At 40.0% G+C, this 25,446-nt stretch overlaps 2 protein-coding genes across 4 annotated transcripts in view; both read left to right on the forward strand.

The window, feature by feature from the left end:
• The window catches only part of eml2 (EMAP like 2), a 40,333-nt gene extending 21,736 nt beyond the window's left edge, over positions 1 to 18,597 (forward strand). For all 3 annotated transcript variants that reach the window (XM_081614486.1, XM_081614487.1, XM_081614488.1), the window contains 18 exons: positions 3,309 to 3,337; positions 3,887 to 4,016; positions 4,828 to 4,977; positions 6,773 to 6,842; positions 7,129 to 7,239; positions 8,250 to 8,345; positions 8,410 to 8,544; positions 9,319 to 9,418; positions 9,582 to 9,736; positions 10,192 to 10,317; positions 11,058 to 11,189; positions 11,271 to 11,338; positions 12,257 to 12,345; positions 12,425 to 12,522; positions 13,319 to 13,406; positions 13,490 to 13,585; positions 14,980 to 15,110; positions 16,649 to 18,597. In XM_081614486.1, coding sequence (XP_081470612.1) covers positions 3,309 to 3,337; positions 3,887 to 4,016; positions 4,828 to 4,977; positions 6,773 to 6,842; positions 7,129 to 7,239; positions 8,250 to 8,345; positions 8,410 to 8,544; positions 9,319 to 9,418; positions 9,582 to 9,736; positions 10,192 to 10,317; positions 11,058 to 11,189; positions 11,271 to 11,338; positions 12,257 to 12,345; positions 12,425 to 12,522; positions 13,319 to 13,406; positions 13,490 to 13,585; positions 14,980 to 15,110; positions 16,649 to 16,774 — 1,930 coding nt within the window. In that variant the 3' untranslated portion in view covers positions 16,775 to 18,597. The remainder of the gene's footprint in view (positions 1 to 3,308; positions 3,338 to 3,886; positions 4,017 to 4,827; positions 4,978 to 6,772; positions 6,843 to 7,128; positions 7,240 to 8,249; positions 8,346 to 8,409; positions 8,545 to 9,318; positions 9,419 to 9,581; positions 9,737 to 10,191; positions 10,318 to 11,057; positions 11,190 to 11,270; positions 11,339 to 12,256; positions 12,346 to 12,424; positions 12,523 to 13,318; positions 13,407 to 13,489; positions 13,586 to 14,979; positions 15,111 to 16,648) is intronic.
• A 5,066-nt stretch (positions 18,598 to 23,663) lies between these two features.
• gpr4 (G protein-coupled receptor 4) overlaps positions 23,664 to 25,446 on the forward strand; it is a 45,549-nt gene continuing 43,766 nt past the window's right edge. Inside the window, exon 1 of the mRNA XM_081614695.1 lies at positions 23,664 to 23,821. The gene's annotated coding sequence lies outside the window, so the exon portion shown is untranslated. The remainder of the gene's footprint in view (positions 23,822 to 25,446) is intronic.

A 25,446-nucleotide genomic window follows, 5' to 3' on the forward strand; every position in this document is an offset into this window, starting at 1 on the left:
ATGTTAATGAAGGTTCTGTTTGTTCATCTGCGCCTGGAAACCAGGAGACTCGCTCACGTTTCACAGTGAGGAGGTTTTAGATGTGCCGGTTTTTGCAGTGTTTTTCTGCCAGTTTCCCAGCCAGCTCTGCTCTAATTACGGGGTCAGCCGCGGCCTGTGATTGGCTGCAGCCGCGCCACGCCTCGTCTCCCTGCCAGAGCGACATGCAAACAACCGGGCCTTTATGTGGTTAGTTAAAAGAGCCGACACCCGGGCTGCTGGCCTCCACCTGACCAGAACCAGATCAGACATCTGCTCTCTGATCTGCTCTTTAATCTGCGCCTCCCATTGAAACAGGCTTACGTCTCCTTTGACTCAATAAAGGAGACCTATTGTGCTTCACTGGTCAGGTTAGAAAAGGTCTATTCAAAACCTGTTCACTACACTTTTTGTAAAAAAAAAATCCTTCTTGGATAAAAGATTTCAGTCTGTTTAGTTCTGCCTTCCTTTCAGATTTTAGTTGTTTTAGAGCGTCCTGTCACTTTAACTCTAAAAAGCTGCTGCTGGCCACGACGCCAACTCTGCATTTAAACTCGAACGTGAAAATGGCTGCAGACAGATGTGCAGCTATACAAACGTACATCTTTGAGAAGCATTAGTAGAGCCTCCTGCACAACCAACAGGAATGCAGCAAGTGGTTTCTGAATGGTCAGTCAACAACAGAACACACATCTTTTCCAGCAGCCATTGTACAGCAGTAAAACCGGCTGACGAAACGTGCTGGAGCTCTACTGGGGTTGCTAGGCAACAGACTGGGCTTCGCTGGGGTTGCTAGGCAACAGACGGGGCTTCGCTGGGGTTGCTAGGCAACAGACGGGGCTTCGCTAGGGCTGCTAGGCAACAGACTGGGCTTCGCTGGGGTTGCTAGGCAACAGACGGGGCTTCGCTAGGGCTGCTAGGCAACAGACTGGGCTTCGCTGGGGTTGCTAGGCAACGGGCAGTCCCTGCTGATTAATGACATCGCATTCTGTAGGTTTTATAAACGGCTCGTTTTCCAGGCACCAAAAAACATTAACTTACAGCCAGAAAGTTGCTTTTATTTCTACTTTTTAATGTTTTTAAGTGCTTCGCCTGCTTTTAGAAGCAGTTGAGACCCAAATGGAAATGCGAAAAATATTCTGCATTCGCTCGTCTTCTGTTTTCAGCGAAGCCTTTACAGAACGGCGGCTGATGTTTTCAGAGTTCCTTCTTTACTTGCGTCGTTTTCTTTCCTACCTCCTTCCCTGCCTGCTTGGCTGTTCTGTCTCCGCACCTTTCAGTTTTTGGGTTAAAGTTAAAACTTTTCCCTTATCCAGGTGTCAATCACTTCTTCTGTAGCCGCGGCTGATTGGTCGACAGGTCGTCCTGCCAGTCAGCAACCAGTGAAATGCTCAAACCGCAGCAGCTCTGGCCGGCTGACTGACGGCTGAATCAGGAGCTGCAGAGCCGTGATTGTCGGCTGAATCGTTGCAGTTTTGCATTTGGCGACACAGATTTCCAACATAAAGGTGCAGAGCTTTGCTGCCTGCGTTGCGTTTGGGCCCACGCTGTGTCATCTTCTCTTTCTATGGGTACAATAGCGTCTCTGTGTCATAATTGATCAAAAGTCTTTTATTTTATGTTTAATGGGAACATTGGAGCACAAAACCTTCAGTGTTTTCTCTGTTTATCAAAGGAGATCGAAGCCTGAGGACGGAATATAAAACTTTACAAAACAGATCCGTCTTAAAACTGAGGAATGTAACTTTTATAAGAAAAAAATGTTTATGTATTAAACTATCACCGTGTTGTGAGACAAATAATCAGTGAAAAAATTTGCCCTAAAAACCCAGTCAGAGGCAGGAGGGTCTTAGCGCTGTCAATCACACTTGTGTACGCTACAGAATGCTAAGGCTAGTTAGCACAGCCACTGATGACGATGAGAAGTTGTTTCTCCTCCATCAGCACATTGAACAGCATATACACGAGCATGATTGACGGCGCTAAGACGAGGCCTGTTGCAATAAATCAATCGCATGATAAATTAAATTGAGCTCAATAACTTCCATTTGCATGATTTATTGTTTTTTTTTTTACAAAAAACTGGATGATAAAATGTTTCAGTCTTTCTTTTTCTGAAAGATTTCATAATTAATTTTATTTGTTTTGGATATTTAAAATGTCGTCCAGTATTAAATATTCATTATAATTTAAAGTTTAATTATCTTTGAGGATGTGTTCTTGCTCTGTTATTATGCCGTTATATTCCTTGAAACTTTAAATAAATATGTGTTTAAATAAGGGGCTGCACAGTGGTGCAGTTGGTAGAGCTGTTGCCTTGCAGCAAGAAGGTTCTGGGTTCGATTCCCGGCCCCGGTCTTTCTGCATGGAGTTTGCATGTTCTCCCTGTGCATGGTGGGTTTTCTCTGGGTACTCCGGTTTCCTCCCACAGTCCAAAAACATGACTGTCAGGTTAATTGGTCTCTCTAAATTCTCCCTAGGTGTGAGTGTGTGCATGGTTGTGTGTCTCTATGTTGCCCTGCGACAGACTGGCGACCTGTCCAGGTGACCTGTCCAGGTGACCCCGCCTCTCACCCAGAACGTTAGCTGGAGATGAACCAGCAACCCTCCTGACCCCACTGAGGGACAAGGGTGTAAGAAAATAGATGGATGGTGGAAATCTACTAATTTTTCTTCCCTTTTATCTTCAATATTATGTAGAAAAGTGATAAATGAAGCTTTTTTTTAAAGTGTTCATACTTACTTACTTCTTCCTGTTTTGTCAAGTATTTAAATAAATAATTTTTGTAAAGGTGGCTTTAAATGTGGATGCTAGCTGTTTGCGCTACGTGATTATTTCCAGTGTTTAAAATAATTTTTTTCGTCTTTGGCTGTTTATAAAAGCTCGTTGCTGCAGCCGCCTCTCACCCATCAGCGCTGCGACTTTATGACTTTATGCTCCAAACACCTGCAGCGTCCTGCAGCCTCTCCGCCGCGTCGGAGCAGCTGCTGGCGTCTTTAATCTGATTGTTTATTCATGAGCTGAACGCTGAGGTCCACTTCGCGTTTCTGCTGACTCCCATGTTTCCTCTCGCTGTCCGGTCGAATTGAGTAACGAGGGTTGAAGCCTGGAGATGAAATGATGTAAAGCGCAGCGCCATGTCTGCTGCTCCGTTTCATGCATTTGCTAAATGTATGCTTGATGGGATCTCTGGATCCATGGCTCACTTTTTAAACATTTTTAATCTTCAGAGTGGGAAACGATCCAATTCTGCTGCTCAGATTTTAAATCCTGTTTTTCTGTTTTTCAGCAAATCCAAAGAATGCACCTACAATGCAGGTAAAATCACCTTTTTTATACAAACTTCTGTGTATTTCTTAATGAACCAAGACGAGGTGTTGGATAAATAAGCCTTGTAAAAAGTTTTATTTGTTCCCAAGCCCTGTTTGTTTTGGCACAGCCAGTTAAAAATGCTCCAGGTACAACATTAAAAGTTTGAGAGAGAGAAAAAGAAAAACCTGCTTTTCACAGCTGATGTAGGAACATGTTTAAAAAGTCACCTTTAATTTTCCACTTTTATTTTTGGTCTGTCACCTAAAATCCCTGTAAAACAGAATTAATTTTGAGAACATTTGAAAAACCTTTAAGCTGCTTTTACATCGACTTTGTTGCAGGAATCAGAAACTTAATCCTCAGACTTCAGCTCCTTATTTTGCTTATTTGTTGTAAAAGTTAACGTTTTAATGACCTAAACGATAATTTTTCTCTTTTTTTTCCCCTTTTGTCTTTGAGTTTTTATAGTTTCTTTCTGTTTTATGTTTATACTTCTCTCTGATGACGGCTGATTCCCAGTCTGTGTACATGTTGAACCGTTTTTCTCCTCCTCAGAGGACGGCTACGTGAGGATGTTCCTCCGCGGCCGTCCCGTCACCATGCACGTCCCGGACCCGCAGCGGGACGGCTTCAGCCTGGACCAGAAGGTGGCGCTGCCGGACAAAAAGCTGAAGCTTCAGTGGGTGTATCCTTCCAACAGAAAGGGAGATGACAGCCAGGAAACATGAGAAATGTTTTTTAAAATATAAAACATTTAATTAGTTTTTTAAATATTGTATAATTTTTTTTTTTTGTTCTGTATCAAGTACTGTGAAAGCCACAGTTCTCATTTATTAAAAAAAAAAAAAAAAACTTCTTAAAGGTTGCCTCCAGGAAATAAATGTAAAATGTCACCATTACACATGAACTAATGTAATTTAATGGTCTTTTATTCACTGCCAGCAGCATCACAGTAGTTTGTTGCCTTGCTGTGTTTATTTCATCACCACTTCAGATTTTATCCACTTGCCGAAAAAATCAGGTGAGTTAATTTGAGTCTGTAATTAATTAACATCGTTTTAATCGAAAACCATGTCAACAAAATTAGATATTTTTTTCAGTTCAACTCCCGTTTTTTGCTGCTAAATCGTCGAATAAACGGATATGAGCTCAGCAACAAAGATATTTATTGTTTTTAATCTCTTATTCAGGTTTTTCAACCATCAGTTTGATACCAACTTCTATTCCTTCCATTCAGCTTCTTTATAAATTGTGGCTGCTAACATTAGCATTAGCATCTGCGCCGCTGCTACATGATTAGCATTGAGATGCTATTCTAGCTAACCCCTTTTAGCAGAGCAGTAGTCTTTCCCAGCATCCAATCAGATCGGTTTTTGAAGCAGAAATTAGCCCCCAGCTTTGGCGTCCATCTTTGTTTGTGGATGTTTTGCGTAAAAAATAGCTTCCTGCCAATCTTTACAGCTTCGGTCACCTTCCCTAACTAACCGGTGGGCTAGCTACGGCTACCGCGGCCGCGACTGCCGCTGCAACCTCTACCTGCTGCCCACCGGGGAGATCGTGTACTTCAACGCGTCGGTGGTGGTTCTGTACAACACGGAGGAGCAGCAGCAGAGACATTACCTGGGACACAACGACGACGTGAAATGGTGAGGAAACAAACGCTGATACTGTAATAAAGCCTGTGGACCCGTCTATCTGTAACACTAGCTGCAATACAAATCTATGTTGATATTCTGCTGATGTCAAAAAATTACAAATTTTGTGAAGCTGTGACGGCTCTGATAGAAGAAAAACCAAAACAAACCATCATCCTGCTACCACTTCCTGTCGTTTTCTTTGGTGTTTCTGTCAGTAATAACATCCTGTTAATCATGTGATGCAAAAACACGGTTTTTAACATGAAAAACCGCCTCATTCTAGCTCAAAAATGTGTTTTTTTTCCTCCTAATTTCCGCGTTTCCAGCAATTAATTTATCATAATTTCAGTTTGCGTGATTTTATGGCTAATGGAGACGCAGCTACTGACAGCATTAGCATCCAGTTCAGACTCGATCAGCAAGCGGCTGAATTTTTCCAAGAAAAACTTTCGATTTGAAGCAGTCAGTTTTCACACAAAGAGGAACCTAATAGTATAATTTCTCCTTTAATGGCCTGACTTCACCAGAAAACCACCATCTTTCTTTCTTCCACCACCAGAGGAATCTGCAGAATTTCCTGTTGTTCCCAGTGTGAATCAGACTTTTCCGGGAAAGCTCCTCAAGCTTTACGTGGCTTTCATCAGAACTTCTGAATTAATTCCCACCTTTAAAACCATTTTATGGTCCGGTGTTTTGCATATTTTGGTCGTTTTCATGTCTGAAAATGACTCATTGTTTTCATTTCAAATTCTCCACAGAAATGTAACTTTTATGAAAAGCAATGAATGAATGAATAGTGGAGTAAAATGTCAGATTATCAGTTTGTGTAACAATATTCAGAGTCTGGATCTTGATGTTTTTGATCTGGATTGATGCCATTTACCAAAATGATTCACACACTGCAAAAAAATTAAATCTTACCAAGTTTTTTTCTTCTAGTTTCTACTCCAAATATCTTGGTGCACTTGAAATAAGACAAAACTAACTAATCTGCCAGTGGAACTAGTTTTTTTCCATCAATTTTAATGAATTATTGACGTAAAATAAGCTCTGACATTTTTACCTACATGTTAGTTCTGTCTTATTTCAAGTGAACTAAGATATTTGGAGTAGAAACTAGACCAAAAATACCTGGTAAGATTTTGAGTTTTTGCAGTGAAAGCACTCGCCTCCACACCTTTTAAAGAGGCAGTGTCGTTTAAAATCTACTTTTTTTTTAGCTATGCATCATGTTACAAAGTTATTCCCACATTAAAAACATACCTGGGATGTTGCTTTGAGCATTTCAAGTTCCTTTAATCCTTTATTTAATAGATTTTGTGCCTCTAAAAACAAAAACAAAATAACACTGAGGAGGAATAGAAACTAGACTGAAAACACTTGGTGAGAGTTTGTGTTTTTGCAGTGCACACAGAAGTTTCTTTTGTGCGAAAAGTTTCTGTTTATCTAATTAAATCTATGATCTAATCAGCTGGCATGTAAACGCTAAACGCCTCCCGAGGCATGCTGGGAAAAAAACAACCCCCGCCCCGACTCTGCCGTTTCTTCTCCCACCGCTGTCAGTTTGACTCCTTCAGCTTCCTGCTTTTTAAGAAAACATTTACGTTTTATTCTCTCTCAAAGACGGCGTCATAACAATAAGAGTGTCGACACTCTGAGTCCTTTAAAGGTTCCCAACGGCACTTTTTTAAAAAAATTCATTTTATTTTTCTTGCTGAATGTTGTTTTTGCTGAATGTTTGAACTTGCAAACGTTGCAAGATGTTTATAGACGTGAATCGTTTTTCCACTTTCGCTCCCCTCAGCCTGAGCGTCCATCCTGACATGGTAACCATAGCAACGGGTCAGGTGGCTGGAAACTCCAAGGATGGAAAGGTAAAGTGAACGCCACACTTTCAGCAGCACCTCTGTTTGTTTTATTAACCCAACTTCAGCTTCAATCATCCGTTTTGGCATTTATTCCTTTTCTGTTTTTTTTTTTTTTTTTTTAAATCTGATCAAGAGCTTAAAAACAATTTTCCAATTAAAATGTTGCTTGAATGTGAGAAAACAACCGATTTTAATGACTTTTTTCGGTGGTATTAATAAGATGGGATGGTAGTTTTCTTCAGTAAATGTAGTTTAATTCTGAAGCCATTTGTTTGTTTTTTTTCCTCTTCAGCTTCTCGCTCCTCACGTTCGCATCTGGGACTCGGTGAGCCTCAACACGCTGCATGTGATCGGCATGGGGGCGTTCGACAGAGCCGTCACCTGCGTCTCGTTCTCCAAGTCGGTAAGCAGCGACTGGACGCCGTCGCAGGGCTGCTGTAGGGCGGAGAATGTCAGATTTCCACCAAAAAATCTGACATTTTTAGAAAAATATATTAAAAAGAGAGGACATTTTCCCTTGTTTTCTAGAAACAATTTGATCTTTTAAGTAAATGTTCAGGGCTGCACAGTGGCGCAGTTGGTAGAGCTGTTGCCTTGCAGCAAGAAGGTTCTGGGTTTGATTCCCGGCCCCGGTCTTTCTGCATGGAGTCTCCATGTTCTCCCTGTGCATGGTGGGTTTTCTCCAGGTACTCCGGTTTCCTCCCACAGTCCAAAAACATGACTGTCAGGTTAATTGGCCTCTCCAAATTGCCCCTAGGTGTGAGTGTGTGTGTGCATGGTTGTGTGTCCTGTGTGTCTCTGTGTTGCCCTGCGACAGACTGGCGACCTGTCCAGGTGACCCCGCCTCTCGCCCGGAATGTTAGCTGGAGAGGCACCAGCACCTCCTGACCCCACTGAGGGACAAGGGTGTAAGAAAATGGACGGATGGATGTAAATGTTCAAATTTTCACGTTTCGTATCTTGAAAATATCTGGTTAATCTCAAAATTGTGGAATTTTTTTCTAGTAAATTTTTCAAAGTTTCCCAAAACTGTGAAAATTTCTGAGATGAATCTAAAAAGTTCTGAGTTTTTTTTTTTTTTTTTTCAAGAAAATTGTAAACTTCAAACTCAGAAATTTCTTTAGTTCTAGATGAAACTAAGTATTTGAGTCTTTTTCTAGGACGTTTTAAACTTTTGCAAATCTGAAATTTGAGATTATCCTCAAAATGTCAGATTTTTTTTTCCCCAAGCAATTTTTTTTAATCTTCCAAACTCCAAAATTTCAGATGTTTTTTCTAGAAAATTTCAGAGATTAATCTAAAAAAAATCTGAATTTTTTGGTGGAAATGAACAGGATTGTTTCCCAATCTGCTGTGCAGCAGCTGGAGCTCAGTTTTATGTTTCTGTGGCGTTTTTTCTCTTTGTCCACTCAGAACGGCGGCTCCTTCCTCTGCGCCGTGGACGACGCCAACGATCACATCCTGTCAGTCTGGAACTGGCAGAAAGAGAAACAACTCGCTGAAGTGAAGGTAAACGCGCCATCATTTCATTAACGATGAGCTGCGGATGACAGAAGAGCGTTTTTTGCTGCAGTGCTCCAACGACTCTGTTCTGGCTGCCGTGTTTCATCCCATGGACACGAATCTGATCGTCACCTGTGGAAAGTCGCACATCAACTTCTGGACCATGGAGGGAAACGCGCTCACCAAGAGGCAGGGACTGTTTGAGGTAGAACCGCCGCCAACACCAGAGATTTAAAATGCGAAAAGGTTTGTTGAGCCTGAAGAAAAATGGCCGCTTGTTTCTTCGCGTCGCTTCGTCCAGACGGCCGAGATCCTCGACTGAGCTGATCAGTCACTAGTTACATCTACTCAGTTACCTGAGTAACTTCCAACAAATATCACTTATGAGTATTTTTACTTTTACTAGAGTAATTTTATTAGAAAGTATTTCTACTCTTACTTGAGTAAAATTTCTGGATTTTCTTCCCTCTGAATGGAAAACAAACATGTTTTAAACAGAAATCCAGACTCAGGACACACAAACCTGCAACTTCTGTTAAACTGATTTTGAAAAAAAAATATTTTAACTGATTTTTTTTGTCATTTGGGATTTTAAAATACAAAAATTTCCACTTAACTTTATGTTTTGGTCCATCTGATGTTGTAATTTTTAAATATTAAATGATAATTTGATCAGTTACTCAGTGCTGGATTCAGACTTTTACCAAATACTTTTTACTCTTAATTGAGTATTTTCTTGGACGAATACTTTTTACTTTTACTTGAGCAAAAGAGTAAATTGATCCTGAGAAATCAACCTCAATGGGAGAAATCCCAGATTGAGCACTGAAGGGAGATGAGAATCAAACTGAAGCCAACATCATCTTAGTCCAAACCTTTTAAAATAATTTTTGCTTCTTTGTGTTACAAATGTTAATTCTCAGTGTAAAAACCATATAACAAACATTAAACCTGCATATTTTTCGATCCGTTTCCATAGAAACACGAGAAACCAAAGTACGTTCTGTGTGTGGCCTTTGCTGAAAACGGCGACGCCATCACAGGAGACTCCAGTGGGAACCTCTACGTCTGGGCCAAAGGTCGGGTTTGCTCCTTTTCTCTGGTGGAAGGTCACTCTGTGAACGAGGGCTCATCCAACGTGTGTGTGTGTGTGTGTGTGTGTGTGTGTGTGTGTGTGTGTGTGTGTGTGTGTGTGTGTGTGTGTGTGTGTGTGTGTGTGTGTGTGTGTGTGTGTGTCGCCAGGCGGTAACCGCATCAGCCAGGTGGTGTCGGGCGCACACGAAGGCGGCATCTTCTCCGTTTGCGTCCTGAAGGACGGCACCATGGTGTCCGGAGGCGGGAAAGACCGCAAGGTGGCGCTGTGGGACCACAACTACAGGAAGCAGGCGGAGATGGAGGTAGAGGAAGGAGGGATGAAGCACGCAGACAGAGAGAATAGATTCATGTTTCTGCTTGTTGGTCAGATAATGACAATCTGAGATAAAAGCCTAGAAAACATGAGCAGGAAAACATTTGTTTTTCCAACCTTTATTCCAGATACATGATCTAAACGTTCTTTCCTTTTTTTATCCTCCTTTCTTTTTCATACTTCCTTCTTTCTCTCCTTTTTCCTTTAGGTCTCTCCCACTCTCACTCCATTTCACCCTTTATGTTTCCTTCTTTTTCTTCCTCCCTCTGCAGGTTCCATATTTAAATCATGTTTGCTGTCGAACAGTAAACAGTATTTTTTTATGATTATAAATCACTGATATCTCTGCAATAGTTGGTTCCAGTAACGATGACCAGTTTAACCAGTAGGTGTGTGTTTTGGTATATTGGTCTCATTTCCTTCTCTTTCTCTTTGTGCGTCCAGGTGGGCGAGTCGCTCGGCCCGGTCCGGGCTCTGGCTGAAGGGAAACCAGGTGAGCTGTTCGTCGGAACCACCAAGAACGCCATCATCAGAGCAGCCTTCCCCGACACCCTGACCCCCATCGTACAGGTACGCACCTGGAGAAGGCTCCGTTAGCATCCGTTAGCTTCTAATGTTAGCTTCGGTTAGCGTCTGTTAGCTCCTGTTTGCATCCTTCCGTCAACTTCCATTGGCTTTTGTTAGCAGCCATTGGTTTCACTGACATCCCTTAGCTTTTGTTAGCATCCGTTAGCTTCTAATGTTAGCTTCGGTTAGCGTCTGTTAGCTGCTGTTTGCATCCTTCCGTCAACTTCCATTGGCTTTTGTAAGCAGCCATTGGTTTCACTGACATCCCTTAGCTTTTGTTAGCATCCGTTAGCTTCTAATGTTAGCTTCGGTTAGCGTCTGTTAGCTGCTGTTTGCATCCTTCCGTCAACTTCCATTGGCTTTTGTAAGCAGCCATTGGTTTCACTGACATCCCTTAGCTTTTGTTAGCATCCGTTAGGGTCTGTTAGCTTCGGTTAGCATCCAATATCAACATCCGTTAGCGTCTTTTTGATAGCATTCTTTAGCTCTCGTTAGCATCTATCGGTGTCCGTTGGTGTCTGTTGGCCTTTGTTAGCATCCTTTAGCTTTTGTTAGCAGCTGTTGGTGTCCATTACCTTCCATTATATCCATTAGCTTTGTTAGCTTTGAATATTTTGGCTACCAGGCGAGGGTTTAACTTTCTTAGTGTCCCTCTCTTAGCATTCGTTGTTTTTTTTTTGTTAGCATCTGTTAGCTTTCATTAGCATCCGTTAGCGTCAGGCCACCTCCTCCTGTGTTTCCAGGGTCACACAGACGAGCTGTGGGGGCTGGACGTCCACCCGTCCATGGAGCAGTTCGTTACCTGCTCTCAGGACAAGCAGGTCCACCTGTGGGACACCAGCACCCACCAGCCGCTCTGGAGCAAGACCATAGAGGTGAAAGGAGCAGCAGAAACGGAAAAACGGACCATAACCTGCTAACTGACGTGGGTAACTAGCATTTTGGTTCTTGTTCAGGATCCGGGAAGGTCTGCAGGTTTCCATCCCAGCGGCGCCGTTCTGGCTGTGGGAACCATGACTGGGAGGTTGGTCTGCAGCTGCAGCTCTAAAACATCTGGAGAAACACAATCTAAACAGTGGCTCCATCACTTATTCACAATTATTTATGTATATTTTAGAGAGGAAAAATATCTGTTTTTTTGCTACAAAATCTAATTTCCTCCCAGAACTGAGCAGTGATTCTGTTTGGTTTGGGTTTTTTTGCCAGATACGCAGCAAAAACACCAAAAAAGTATTTCTGCTCATATGGCAAAATAGTTTCCAAATAGTTTTTTTTGGTCTGCAAATTTTTGACTTCCAAAAAAGAGAAGAAATTTCTGAGATTAATCTGAAATTTTGAGTTTGTCCTTGTTCTTTGTAGAATATTTGAGTTGTCACGTCTCAAAATTTCAGATTTTTTGTAGCAAATTTTCGACTTCAAATTCAGAAATTGTTTTTGAGAATTATTTTATATATATATAAATTCTCAAAAATTTCTATAAATTTTTTTAGAATAATTTCAAAATGTCTGAGTTGTTTTTCAGCAAATTTTCTACTTTTCAAATTCAGAAATGTTCTTGATTTTTCTAGAGGAGTTCTGAGATTAATCTAAACATTTCAGAGTTTTTCGGCGGATATTTGCTCTTTTCTTTCAGTCTAAAATGACCCCAACACGCCGCCGCAGGTAACAGCCAATCAGCACGAAGGGAGATGAATGGCGCTCCTGGATTGGCTACTTGGCAAATGCCAGCCAGTAGCACATAATAGTAGCATTCTGCAGATACTGAAGCTTCTCCAGCTGCTTTTTGTTTGAATATTTTAGCTAAAAACTCTACAGTAACCAGGCGAGGGTTTAGTAAAAGATTGATTAGGCTAAAAGCTAAATATTTGGAGCCAGGAAGTGAGGCGCTGCTGCGACTGTTGGCTCTGCTGTTGCCAGTTATTAACACGTCTTGTCGTTCCAGGTGGTTGGTGCTGGACACCGACACCCGGGATTTAGTTTCTATGCACACAGACGGCAGCGAGATCATCTCGAACGTCAAATACTCCCCAGGTGAACGCCCAGACGTCTCCCCGTGTTCCTCCGTAAATGTTTCCCTCCAAGCTGCTCTCTGAACCGTTTGTGTTTGTAGATGGTAACTTCCTGGCTGTTGCTTCCCACGACAACTTCGTCTACATCTACGCCGTGAGCGAGAGCGGCAAGAAGTACAGCCGCGTCGGCAAATGCACTGCAAGTCCAGACTCTCTACCCTTAGCAGAGATCAGGGTTTCTCAAACCTTTTCAGGCTAAAAACCTCTTAACACAGTAAAAAAAACACTCAGAACCTGAAACAGCACCTGTTAAAAAATACAACCTGAAATGAAAACATTAGTCTCTTCAACTCTTGTTGTTGTTTTTGTTTGTTTATCCCAATGAAAACCAAAACCATTAATTCATCTGTTTGGGGCTTTTTGAGTTATTTACAGATTCTGAAAGTGGATCCCAAGTTTTCCAATTATGTCAAATACATAGAAATTAAAAAATAAGTTGCTTTTTATTACCAGTTGTTGAGGGAATTAATAACATTTTAGGGCTGTTTGTAATTTAGAAGCACAGCAAAAGAAAAATAGACTGAAAATTCTATACATTGTACTTTTCTGTAGTATTTAATTATTTTAATTAAATAAAAATAACAAAAGCTGTTGACGTGTGAGCAAAGTTGTAAGAACACAAAGAACAATTCCCACTGACAGAGCTGTTCAAAAGAATCGAATCTCTGGTGTAAAAATGTTCCTGCCGTGGTTTTCTTTCCTCCAATATCTTCAGTTTTATGTGACCTGGTTTTATCCACTCATCCATTGTTATTTTTAAACACAACCTTTTGCTAAGCTAACTGTAGCGTCTGCAAATAAACAGTGGGTTACGTGCAGTACCCTGCAGACCACCAGAGGGAGCCACAGTTTGAGAAAGACTGAAACTCATTTTCAGCCATGAGGGAAAACTGTGATTTAAACTGGAATTGTTCTGATTTGTTTGGGCTTTTCAGGGCCACTCCAGCTTCGTCACCCATCTGGACTGGTCTGCAGACAGCCAGTACCTCGTCACCAACTCAGGAGACTACGAGATCCTCTTCTGTACGTCTTTCTGTTTTCTACAAAAAGAGGAAACCTGATTCGTACGAAGCTTTTGTTGTAATTGTTGTTATTTACATTTTCAGGGGAGGCATCCAGTGGTAAACACGTGACCAACATGGACACGGTGCGCAACCTGGAGTGGGCCACCTCTACCTGCACTCTGAGCTTCAGCGCCTTCGGTGGGCCTTCCAGACGAAAACTAAAACCAAACAATCCTGCTGATGCAAAGTCTCACAGGCTGCAAAAACACTAAATCCTAGTTTTGTCTTATTTCCAGTCTGTGGTTATGTTTAAGTCAGTAATTCCTTATTACCAACAAAAAAAATCTAGTTCAACTGGCAGATTATTTTATTTACAACATGGAAAAATGTTTTGTTATAAGTAATTTTATCTGCCAATGAAACAAGAACTTTTTCATCCATATTGAGGAATTATTGACTCTAAACAAAAGTTACTTATAAGGCACTATCGTATCGTTCTGTCGTATCCTTCTATCATTTCCTTCTTTCTGTCGTTTCCTTCGTTCCATTGTATTGTTCATTTTGTTGTAACGTTCGTTTTATTATGGGAATAATTGTTGGATCATTTCATTGTTCATTTTATCGTATCGTTTGTCGTATCCTTCGTTCTGTCGCTTCGTTCGTTCGTTCTGGTGTTGGTTCTATCGTTCGTTCTGTCGTTTCATTCGTTCATTTGTTCTGGTGTTGGTTCTGTCATATCCTTCGTTCTGCCATGTCGTTCGTTCTGTCGTATCGTTCGTTCGTTCTGTCGCATCCTTCGTTCTGTCTTTCGTTCGTTCTGTCGCATCCTTCGTTCTGTCGTATCGTTCGTTCGTTCTGTCGCATCCTTCGTTCTGTCTTTCGTTCGTTCTGTCGCATCTCTTTCGTTCGTTCTGTCGCATCGTTCGTTCGTTCTGTCGCATCCTTCGTTCTGTCGCATCCTTCGTTCTGTCTTTCGTTCGTTCTGTCGCATCCTTCGTTCTGTCGTTCGTTCGTTCTGTCGCATCCTTCGTTCTGTCGCATCCTTCGTTCTGTCGCATCCTTCGTTCGTTCTGTCGCATCCTTCGTTCTGTCGTTCGTTCGTTCTGTCTTTCGTTCTGTCGCATCCTTCGTTCTGTCGCATCCTTCGTTCTGTCTTTCGTTCATTCTGTCGCATCCTTCGTTCTGTTGCATCGTTCGTTCTGTCGTATCCTTCGTTCTATCCATCGTGTTCGTGTCCTGTTGGTTTTTGTTCTTAAAGCTGGTGATAGAACGAAGGATACGGCAGAACGAAGGATACGACAGAACGAAGGATGCGACAGAACGAACGAAAGACAGAACGAAGGATGCGACAGAACGAAGGATGCGACAGAACGAAGGATACGGCAGAACTGGCTACATGCATTGATGCTAACACACTGGGCAGCTACTGTATGAAATGTCCAGCTTTCAGTCTCGGATGATTTAAAGTTGCAGTTCATGTTTTCTTTCAGATGCCCTTTGACCCCCTGGTATTTTCCTGCAGGCTGAAAACAGAACATGACATGAACATCAGTATTTGTCTCCTGTTGACTTCCTAACTCTTTGTTTCCCAGGAATCTGGCCGGACGGCGCCGACGGCACGGACATCAACGCCGTGTGCCGCTCACATGATGGCTCTCTGCTGGCCTCTGCTGACGACTTTGGCAAAGTGCAGCTGTTCTCCTTCCCCTGCTCCCAACCAAGGGTCGGTCACATCCAGCCTGCGCTGCATCGGCTTCACATTAACACTCTGTAAACCAACTACTGGGTCATAAACGCAGTGAAAGCTTCAAAATAAAACGCTTCCAGATTTTTTAAAGTGGTGGATGGAAACCAGATGTTAAAGTTCAGGTTCCAGGTGTTTCACCGTTTTCATTGAGCCGTAAAACCCGACGCTGAAATGACTTCGAGCAGCTAAGACTAATAAAAGATCTAGAATTTCCTATAAATGCACAATAAACAGAAACATGTGGACGGCGTGAGAAGACGCTCCAGAAGGATTTTAAAAACTTTCTCAGAACAAAATCGATGCTTCGCTCTTAATTTTATCTTTTATAAACTTTGTTTTTTTTCTTATACATTTGTTAAAAGTGTCATTGACAGTTTGAGACCAATAATTTATGAAAAAATCGATCTCTGCTTCTCTGTTTGGTTCTACCGCCATCTGCAGAAATGCAGCTCTTCAAGTCAGAAACAACCAGCGCTGTCAATCATGTTTGTGTCCACGCTGCTCACACCCAGGTAGTTCCTGTCACCAGAGGCTGAAGTGAATGCTCAGGCTAGTTAGCATAGCCACAGCTAACGCAGGATAAACCGCTTTCCTGCAAATTGTTTCTCCAACATTACCACATTTAGGAACCCATACATGAGCATGATTGACGGCGCTAAGACCCCCCCCCCCCTGGCTCTGATTGGTGTATTCCTGCAGATGGCTGTAGAACCGCAGGGAGGAGCTCAACCTTTTTATTTTCACAGATTATTTTACAGTTTTAACAAATATGTAAAAAAAATACATATTACATACTGTAGCTTTAAGGGGAAAAAGTCTCTCATAATTTGCAAACTAAATAAAACTCCACCATAAATTGGATAAGTAAAATGTTTATTAGTTTGGTAGTTAGTCAGGCTGCCTGCTCCTAAACAGACAGCAGATTGGTTTAAACCAGCGAAGCTGTAATGAGGGGCATCCTTTAATGATCCAAAATATGTAAAGCATCAACCGTTTTTCACTTTTTATTCATTGTACAGTAACTATTACAGCTGTTCGGCATAAATGTTGTTCCATATCTTCTGATTTTAGTCGACCAGCAGGCTGCAGGGATTTTTGTAGCAGTGTTTTCTAAAGCTGGACGTTTCCTAGCTATGCTAGCTGTGCTATGCTAGCTAGCGCACAGCTTGAGAAATTCTAAATCATAAATATGAGCATCTCAAAAATCCATTTTAAATTTTATAACAGAAAAACAAATTTGATTTTATGATTTAAAAAAAAAAATTATTTTGCATATTGTTGCATTTTAAAAAAAAATATATATGAATGCATATATACCATTTTGTTTACATTATGGCTCAGAATGAAACAGTAATGATGATATTCATTCTGTGTGCTTCATGAAGCTGGAAAAACTTAATTTTTGCATTAAGCGTTCCTTCGTTAGCTTATACAAGTTTAAAAAAAAATAAGTGAAATGAATAATTTTTGAACGATATTCTTGTTGATTTAAGTGTTTGTGTTTTTCTGAACAGGCTCCGAGTCACGAGTACGGCGGCCACAGCAGTCATGTGACCAACGTCGCCTTCCTGCACGACGACAGTCACCTGATCTCCACCGGAGGGAAAGACACCAGCATCCTGCAGTGGGTAGTTGCCTAGGCAACGCTCTGTCCGACTCCCCCCACCCCCACCCCACCCCATCACCAGATTACCCTCCCCCGCCAGCAGGTGGCAGCACCCCTCTGTGCCTACAGCTGCGTAACCAACCGTCCCGACCCGCAGATGTCCAATCAGAACCGTGTGAGACGGAGGAGAAAAAGTAACATCATGGCTGACCTGTGACCTTTAGCGTTAGTGCTTCCTGTGCCTGAACTGTGTTCATTTCGACCCCCTTTAACAGGAACTCCACCTGATTTCATTTGGGCCGAACGCGGCTCCTTTGCTCTACGGAGCGGTTCCGAACGCCCGGGTTCGGGTTTCACTCGTTTGCTGTGATGTTTGAAGGAAACTTCAGACGTTTCCGCTTCTTGTTGAGCAAATCGATGCAAAAACCTGAGAAGAGACGTCGTTCCTCCACAGAGTCGGAGGGTTTGACTGAAACGGGTTGAAAACCAGGTCGCTCCCGGGATTTGTTTAGGCCAAACGCAGTCTGAGTGAAGTTGGCCAACATCTTTCTCAAATCTAACAGAATTGGTGCCGAACGTTTGTGCAGCACAAAATTTGTTTCTGCTTTTTTTTTTTCTTTGAAGATATTAAAGGTCAGCCAGCCCCTCCCACAGCACCCAGATCTAGTAACTTTGGTGTCAAATGTTTGTGCTGCGTTTTGCAGCAACATTTCTGTTTCTGCTGCTGTCATTTTAAGGACGGCAATAAATGTTTCCAGAGGTCATGAAAGGTCAAGCAGCCAAACAAAATTGGTCAAACGTTTGTGCAGCAAACATTGTTTTTGTTTGTGCCGCTTTTCCTTTGGAGATATCAATTAAAGCCTAAAGGTCAAAAGGTCAACCAGCCCCTCTTGCATTACCCAGATCTAGTAAAATTTGTGTCAAACGTTTGTGCCGCTATCATTTTAAAATATCACAAAATCAAACAAATTCTGTGTCGATCGACCGAAGCTGCGTTTGTGCAGCAGAAAATTTATTTGTGCTGCTTTTACTTTGAGGAAATTGATGATGACGACGTCTGGAAACTCTTTGACTAAAACCTTTAAAGTGACGGCAGCACAAAAACAAAAATTTATGCAGCACAAACGTTTGACACAAATTTTGTTAAGATTTGAATTTAGTTGTCCAACTTCAGTCCGTTTGCTTCTCTGAACTCGCACAAGTTTCTCCTCTAAACACACAAAAACTAGTTTCTCCTTTAAACTTGAAATAAACTCCTGCAGGGATTTAAGCAGTCGAATGTAACGACCAACGTTTTAAACTCCAAAGTGCGAGAGGCCTGTGTGTGTTTTTGTTTTGTGAGCCGTAAATGAAACGGGTGGAGTTCTGATTTCAGCAAACCGAGGATGACGCCGCCGCCGCCGTCCGCTTCTCTTCCACTTCGAGCCCCAGAAATCGATCGATCGATTGTCCCTTCAATGTTCTCGTTTAGCTTTCGGTACGAAGCGCCTGTTGCATTTCATGCTGCTGTCTGATTGTACTACTGTAACCATGCTGAGCAGGCACTAGGTGGCGCTGCAGTGCAAGAAAAGGAGCATGACTGAGGCTGCTGTAGATGCTCTTGATGATGTCTGTAAACTTTGCGCTCCAGTGGGTTTGAGTGGCCGTGATATTTTAATATTTATCTCTAATGTTACTGACATAATGTGGCTCTTTAGCTGTGGACTCAACCATGATGCTGTGCTGTTGCAGTGAGCTTTAAGCTGTGCTTCGCCTTCTGTTTTGGTAATAAATATTCCTTTTTTAATCTGAGTAAATGTTCTGGGGGAATTTTATTTTATTTTAGTCTGAATAAAATGGAGGAATGTTGAGCCTGAATGGTAAACATTTTTCTTTTAACCTTTTATAGTTGAACAAAAATGTGATGTAATTTTTCTTGTACTGCTAATATTTTAATATTAAGAGTTCACTAAAAGTAACAAAATTGCAAAAGCAGAAATTGAGAATAATTATTGGGGAAAAACTACAACTAACTGGGACTTTATTGTGTGGTCATAAAACTAAAACATGCTGAAATTATAAATGTAATCTTCTATTTTGTGTTTATGAATCTAAATATCTAAAGGTACAAATGAATAAAAATTAAATGAAAATGAACTAAAGTCTGAGTCATGAGAAAAGGACAGAGTGGTTCTCATGTCCCCAAGACGTTTAATCCAATAAAACCGAACGGAAGACCCCGACAGTCTGAGGTCTTTTCCGCTGGAGTACAACCCCGAGGCTGACACACACACACACACACACATTAAAAATAAATAAAAATAAAACTTAGACATTTAAACTGATTCCTGTTGATTTTCCCTGAGTTTCAATCCAAGGAAAACCTCTTAATCCCTCATTTAACTTGATTATTTCACTTAAAGTGAAGCAAATATTAATTTTCAATTAATTAATTAACTTTCAACGTTTTATGTGTTGCTAAAAACATTTGTCCTCTACGTTTATTTAAAACGCGCAGATTGACGTATTGGAAACGTTTTCTTGCTATTACCAAAAACAATATAACTTTCACATTTAAGTTTAAAATATAACATCTGACCAATAAATAAGTGCGCTAACTGTTTTCAAAGTGAGGAAAATTGCTAAACTAAAACTTAGCTCGGCTATTAGCACATTAGCATCCAGCATACTTGCTACATAATTATGTAATTAAATATTTTTATTAATTGTGTACAAAATTATTTGATTTTTATCTCCATGTGTACAGAACAAAAGCACGCTAAACGTTTTCAAAGTGAGGAAAATTGCTAAACTAGAAATTAGCTCCCCTGTTAGCACATTAGCGATCTGGTGTACCTACTACATTATTTTCTGTTATTCTGTCATGTTGACATTTTTTTTTAATTGTTCACAAAAATGTACTGTTAGGTCCTGTACAGTCTGAGACTAATTGTTCTAATTATTTTAAAAGTTAGGAAAATTAATAATCATAAAATTGGCTCCCATATTAGCGCATTAGCGGTACAGCCTACATAATTATTTTCTATAGTTCTGCTTCCTGTTGTTCAGCTCTCCTGTAGTCACAGCTTTAATTGATTGTTTACAAAATTATTAGATTTTTGCCTCCATGTTTACAGCACCTGAGAGCGCTAAACGTTTTCAAACTTAGGAAAGTTGCTAAAATTAGCTCAACTTTTAGCGCAGGGGTGTCAAACTCCAGTCCTCCACTGTCCTGCAGTTTTTAGATGCGCCACAGGTACAAAACACCAGAATGAAATGGCTTCATTACCTCCTCCTTGTGTAGGTCGGTTCTCCAGAGCCTTAATGACCTAATTATTGTATCCAGGTGGTGCAGCAGAAGCGCGTTAGCGGAAGTGAGCGCACCTCTGCTAAAAACAAAAGAAACGGGGTTGGATGTTCAGGCAACAATCCCCAAACCTCCATGATGAAGCATCGGGCAGATATTAAATCTGGATAATTAATTTGGCAACGAGCTGCAGCTTAGTTAAAACTCCTCCGTCTGCCAAGATGCTGCTTGAAGTAAAGCAAACAGCGATTAATACTTCTGATGTGAATTCATAACAAAGTGACAAAAGACGAGAGGCGGGATTTTAAAAAGTAAATAATACGAAACATTTTACATTTTTCAAATTAAAAATGGGCTAAAATCCAGACAGTTTCATACAATGAACCTAAATGCTTCATTCAAGCTTTTTTTTTGCTTATTTTTGGCTTTTAATAATTAAACATCTTATTGTTTAAATAAAGGGAGATGATGAGACTAACACGGAAATGAGCTCTATCAATGTTTTTCTCATCTCATAAAAATCATAAACTAAGAAAAACAGAAACTTATTTGTTGTTAGTTTGACCTGAAAATTTATCTAAAATTATATACAGTGTCTGTAAAAAGTATCCAAGTCGCTCCGTTGGATATTTTACCCAAATGAATCACGATCAGCAATTTTTTTTCATTAAATGATCTGATTAATTACTAATTAACAATAATAACTCTATAAGTAATTAATTAATCAGAGAAGAACTTGCCAAGCTCCACATAAACTGTTTACTTTCTGAGTTTGGAGTCATAAAGCCAAAGGTCAAGGAGCGCTGACCTCTAGGAGGCGCTAGACAAGAAAACAACGTGTTTATTCTGGATGATTAATCAGAGAACGTTGATAAAAATCTGTCATGAATATTTGGCTGAACTTTGACCCCATCTTAAGCTTAAAATTAAACAAAACATTTAGAAAAATATTCATTTGTGCTGACCTCATCTTTTCTAGAAAATGTTGAGATTCATCTCAACATTTCTGTGGTTTTGTTTTTTTCTTTTACAAATTTTAGCTTTTGGAGCTCAGAAATTTCTCTTTTCCAGAAAATTCCCTGAAATTATACTAAAAGTTTTTAAGTTTTTCTTTTGAGTTTTGAAGGTCTGAAATTTCCTTAATTTTTCTAGAAAAAAAAATGTAAGGATTAATCTCAGTCTGATTTTTTTTCTTGGAAATGTTCATCTTTTGGAGCTCATAAAGTTCTGAGATTAATCTAAAAATGTCATAGTTTTTTGGCATAAATTGACTCCTCTTTTTTATTTAACATCTATAATTTCCATAATACGCCGTCATACCTTCTGACATGATTCCTTCAGGTAAAATCAAGAGCAAATCGCCTCCATTTGCTGAATTCACCTCATTTAGTGCAACTCATTGAGTGAATCCAGGACAAAAAGGCAAATAAAAACAATAGAAACAAAAATAAAAGCAATCTCTTCTTCTGTGGTTTGGTAAAATATCGATGCTAATGTGGCTAATAGTTGCTCTGAGGCTGCATTTCTGAGATGCCAGCGGCTCCGGCTGCAGCTCGGCGTTGTTGTTCCTGCTCCGTCGCCGAGGATCTTTCATCTCTGCGTGGTTCTGACTCCGTTAGCGTTTCACACTGATCTGGAGCCGCTCCAGTGTTTAGGAGTCTCCATCTGTCTCAACAGACGAGTCCTGAGATTCAGGCTCATGTGAGACCAGAGCAGAATAAAACCCACAGAATCGCGTCAAACTCGATCCAGAAACCGGCAGATTACTGGGATCCGAGTCTGGTGTTGTAGTAAAATCTGATTTTTTTTTTTGGTGTGGTCTTTCACGTTAGTATGCAAAAGTACCCTCTCTCTATTGACATAGAGATATTTGTATCAAACAATATTCCAGTCAAACTCATTTACATTTTGGGCCAAATGAAGATCATGAACGACCTCAAAGAGCCGCTGATGCCAGAAAGTTTTGATAAAACCCGTCAGCAAACTGCTGCAGCGTAAATAAGAAGCTGTTTCTATTCTCAGTAAAATACTAATTCAAGTTTAACATCTTTTCACATTGATGTAATTTTGCAGCACGCAGACAAAAACGGAGTCAATTCGATCAATTAAACAATGTTTTAGCGCAGAAGTCTTATTTTGAAGGTTTTATTTCGGTGTCCTGCTGGACCTCGGAGGGCCACATAAACATTACGGCGGGCCAGATTTGGCCCCTGCGCCTTGAGTTTGACATGTTTGTTCTAGAGAAGGAAAAAGTACAAGTTTTGAAATGTACTTAAGCACAAAAAGCGATTTTCACCTTCAAGAATACAAAATTACTTCCGACAATAAAATACTGAGAAACGTTTACTGATTTTACCTCACAAATAACTTTCCAGCAGGATATAGGAGCTTGTTTAAAGTCAATAATTCCTTAATATTTATGAAAACGTAGGAGTTCCAAAGGCGCCGTTACCTAGCAACCCTGGCCAGGCCTAACCCGTTACCTAGCAACCCTGGCCAGGCCTAACCCGTTACCTAGCAACCGAGTTCTAAATTCACTGGCAGATTATTTCATTTATAACAAAACATTTTTACCATTCTGTGAGTAAAATAATAAAACCTAAAAAAAAAAATTCTCAAGTAAGAGTAGTGATACTTTATAATAAAATTACTAAAGTAAAAGTAAAAAGTATTTGGTGAAAAGTTTACTGAAGTGCTGAGTAACTGATCAATTTCATTTCATATTTAAAAATTACATCATCAGATTAACCAAAAATATAAAGTTATGTGGAAATTTTGGTATTTTAAGAACAAGAATAACAATAATTCATAACAAAAAAAATAGCAAAATTAGGCAAGATGAGATGTTTCCAAATCAGTTTTTTCAGTAAAAAAAAACTTCAGAAACTAACAAAAACTGTTTATGGTAAATTTTTGGTTAAAACCTGTTTGATTTTCACTCATTTATTAAATTGCACTTAAGTAAGAGTAGATAATAAAATGACTCAAGTAAAAGTAAAAGGTACAACGCAATAAAATAAACATTTTAGAGTCACAGGAGCGCGGTGAGAGAGAGAGAGAGAGAAAGAGAAAGAGAGACAGAGACAGAAAGAGAGAGAGAGAGAGACAGAAAGAGAGAGAGACGCAGAGAGAGAGACAGAAAGAAAGAGAGAGAGAGAAAGAGAGACAGAGACAGAAAGAGAGAGAGACGCAGAGAGAGAGAGACAGAGACAGAAAGAGAGACACAGAGAGAGACACAGAAAGAAAGAGAGAGAGAGAGAGACAGAAAGAGAGAGAGACGCAGAGAGAGAGACAGAAAGAAAGAGAGAGAGAGAGAGAGACAGAGACATAAAGAGAGAGAGAAAGAGAGACAGAGACAGAAAGAGAGACACAGAGAGAGACACAGAAAGAAAGAGAGAGAGAGAGAGACAGAGACATAAAGAGAGAGAGAGACAGAAAGAGAGAGAGACGCAGAGAGAGAGAGACACAGAAAGAGAGAGAGAGAGAGAGAAAAAAAGAGAGAGAGAGACAGAAAGAGAGAGAGACAGAAAGAGAGAGAGACAGAGACATAAAGAGAGAGAGACAGAAAGAGAGAGAGAGAGAGAGAGAGAGAGAGACATAAAGAGAGAGAGAGAAACAGAGAGAGAGAGAGAGAGACCAAACTCCTCCTCCCTGACTGAGGGAGGATCTGGAGGCTCATTGCGCCAGTGGAGCCGCTGCGCTGCGCTGCGCACCGATCACTGCGCGTCTTTACGACACTTTTATCTGGATACGCGCTGAAACACGAGACATACGGAGGATTTAAAGCGGCAAAAAGTGAGTAAAACATCTATCTATCTATCTATCTATCTATCTATCTATCTATCTATCTATCTATCTATCTATCTATCTATCTATCTATCTATCTATCTATCTATCTATCTATCTATCTATCTATCTATCTATCTATCTATCTATCTATCTGCAGTCTTATATGTTCAGCAGCTTTGCCGTTATTGACTGCAGATAATCAATAATTGATAAGTGATTCCCGCGGTTCGTTTCGGACCGGTCGGTTCTGAACCGTTTGGACTCTATACCGGCTCAGACTGAAGGAATCTGACATTAAAGTCGATCCGGTTGAAGTTTTTTCAAAGTTTTCACATTTTTAGATTTTGGTCCAGAAAAGTTTGTGATTTAAAGTGGCTTAAAAATAACATGTGGAAATAAAAGCTTTAAATAAATAAGATTTGTTTTTGTTTTTTTTACTGTAATGTCCTGTAAAGTCGTCTGTATATTAAATCAGATGATAATTTGATTTAATCTGACGGATTATTCGGCTCCTCCAGGTGGTTCACATGTTCGCGCTGTCAGGATCTTAAGTTGTTTCTGTAAAAAAAAAAAAGTGGAATTAATTCAGATTCAAACATTTCTGGGAACTTTTTTAATCACCTGTTTAAAAAATAAAGTAAAAATAAAAACAGGGTGAATGTATTTCACATCAGTCAGGAGTTTATGTCTTAATTTCAGGATTTTTATTGGCATGTTGTTGTTTTTTGTTTTTTTTTTAATTATAACTCAAAGTATTTTTAAAGCTGAAAACTGGTTTTATATTCAAATTACTTGTTTTTCTATACAATTAATAAATACTCTATTAAATAAATAAATATCCTCATGAAAAAACGCAAAAATAAATATAATACAGGTATATTTTTTAACAGGATTATTTTTATTATTTTGTTAAGGACAGTTATATTCATTTAGATCTGTATAAAGTACGGTGGTGGCAGTATCATGTTGAATATTTCAACATCCTGTCTGAATTTTACCAGGATTTTACATTTTTTCTGCAACTTTCAAGAGAATAATTTATAATAATAATAATTTATAAATGAATTATTATTATTATTAGAATTTTTGAATAAAAATACTGAAATAAATTCACAAATAATTTTTAAATTCATTGCAGCTGTATTACTTAACCTAAAGAATCGTTCAGATTTATCGCTAAAAGCTCCAAATTCATGTGAACGTCTGATCAGCTCTGTATTGATTTGGTTTCCCTGGTAACGGAGATCCAGTTTCTCTTTCCCCACAAAGCCTTATCTTGGCTTTTTAAGCTTAATTCAACACAAAGTCGCAGCAGAATCTGAAATATCTCAGCAAGAAAATAAAAAAAAAATAAAATCCAGTGAAGCCAGATTAATGTTTCCAACTCTCCTCCTGTAAACGACACTTTATTAATAATTCAAGACAATAGCAGCCGTTTGCTCTCAGACTCCTCTGGCTGTTTCTAATAGCAAACTATTTCTGACTCCTATGGAAGATCAGCAGAGCGGCTTTAGCTAAGTGGTTAGCTGTGGCTAGCTGGGGTTAGCTGTGACTATCTGTGGTTAGCTGGGGTTAGCTATGGTTAGCTGTGGTTAGCTGTGGTTAGCTATGGTTAGCTGTGGTTAGCTGCG

The sequence above is a fragment of the Poecilia reticulata genome, chromosome 13 (assembly GCF_904066995.2).
Source record: "Poecilia reticulata chromosome 13, P_reticulata-male-v2, whole genome shotgun sequence".
Classification (NCBI taxonomy): domain Eukaryota; kingdom Metazoa; phylum Chordata; class Actinopteri; order Cyprinodontiformes; family Poeciliidae; genus Poecilia; species Poecilia reticulata.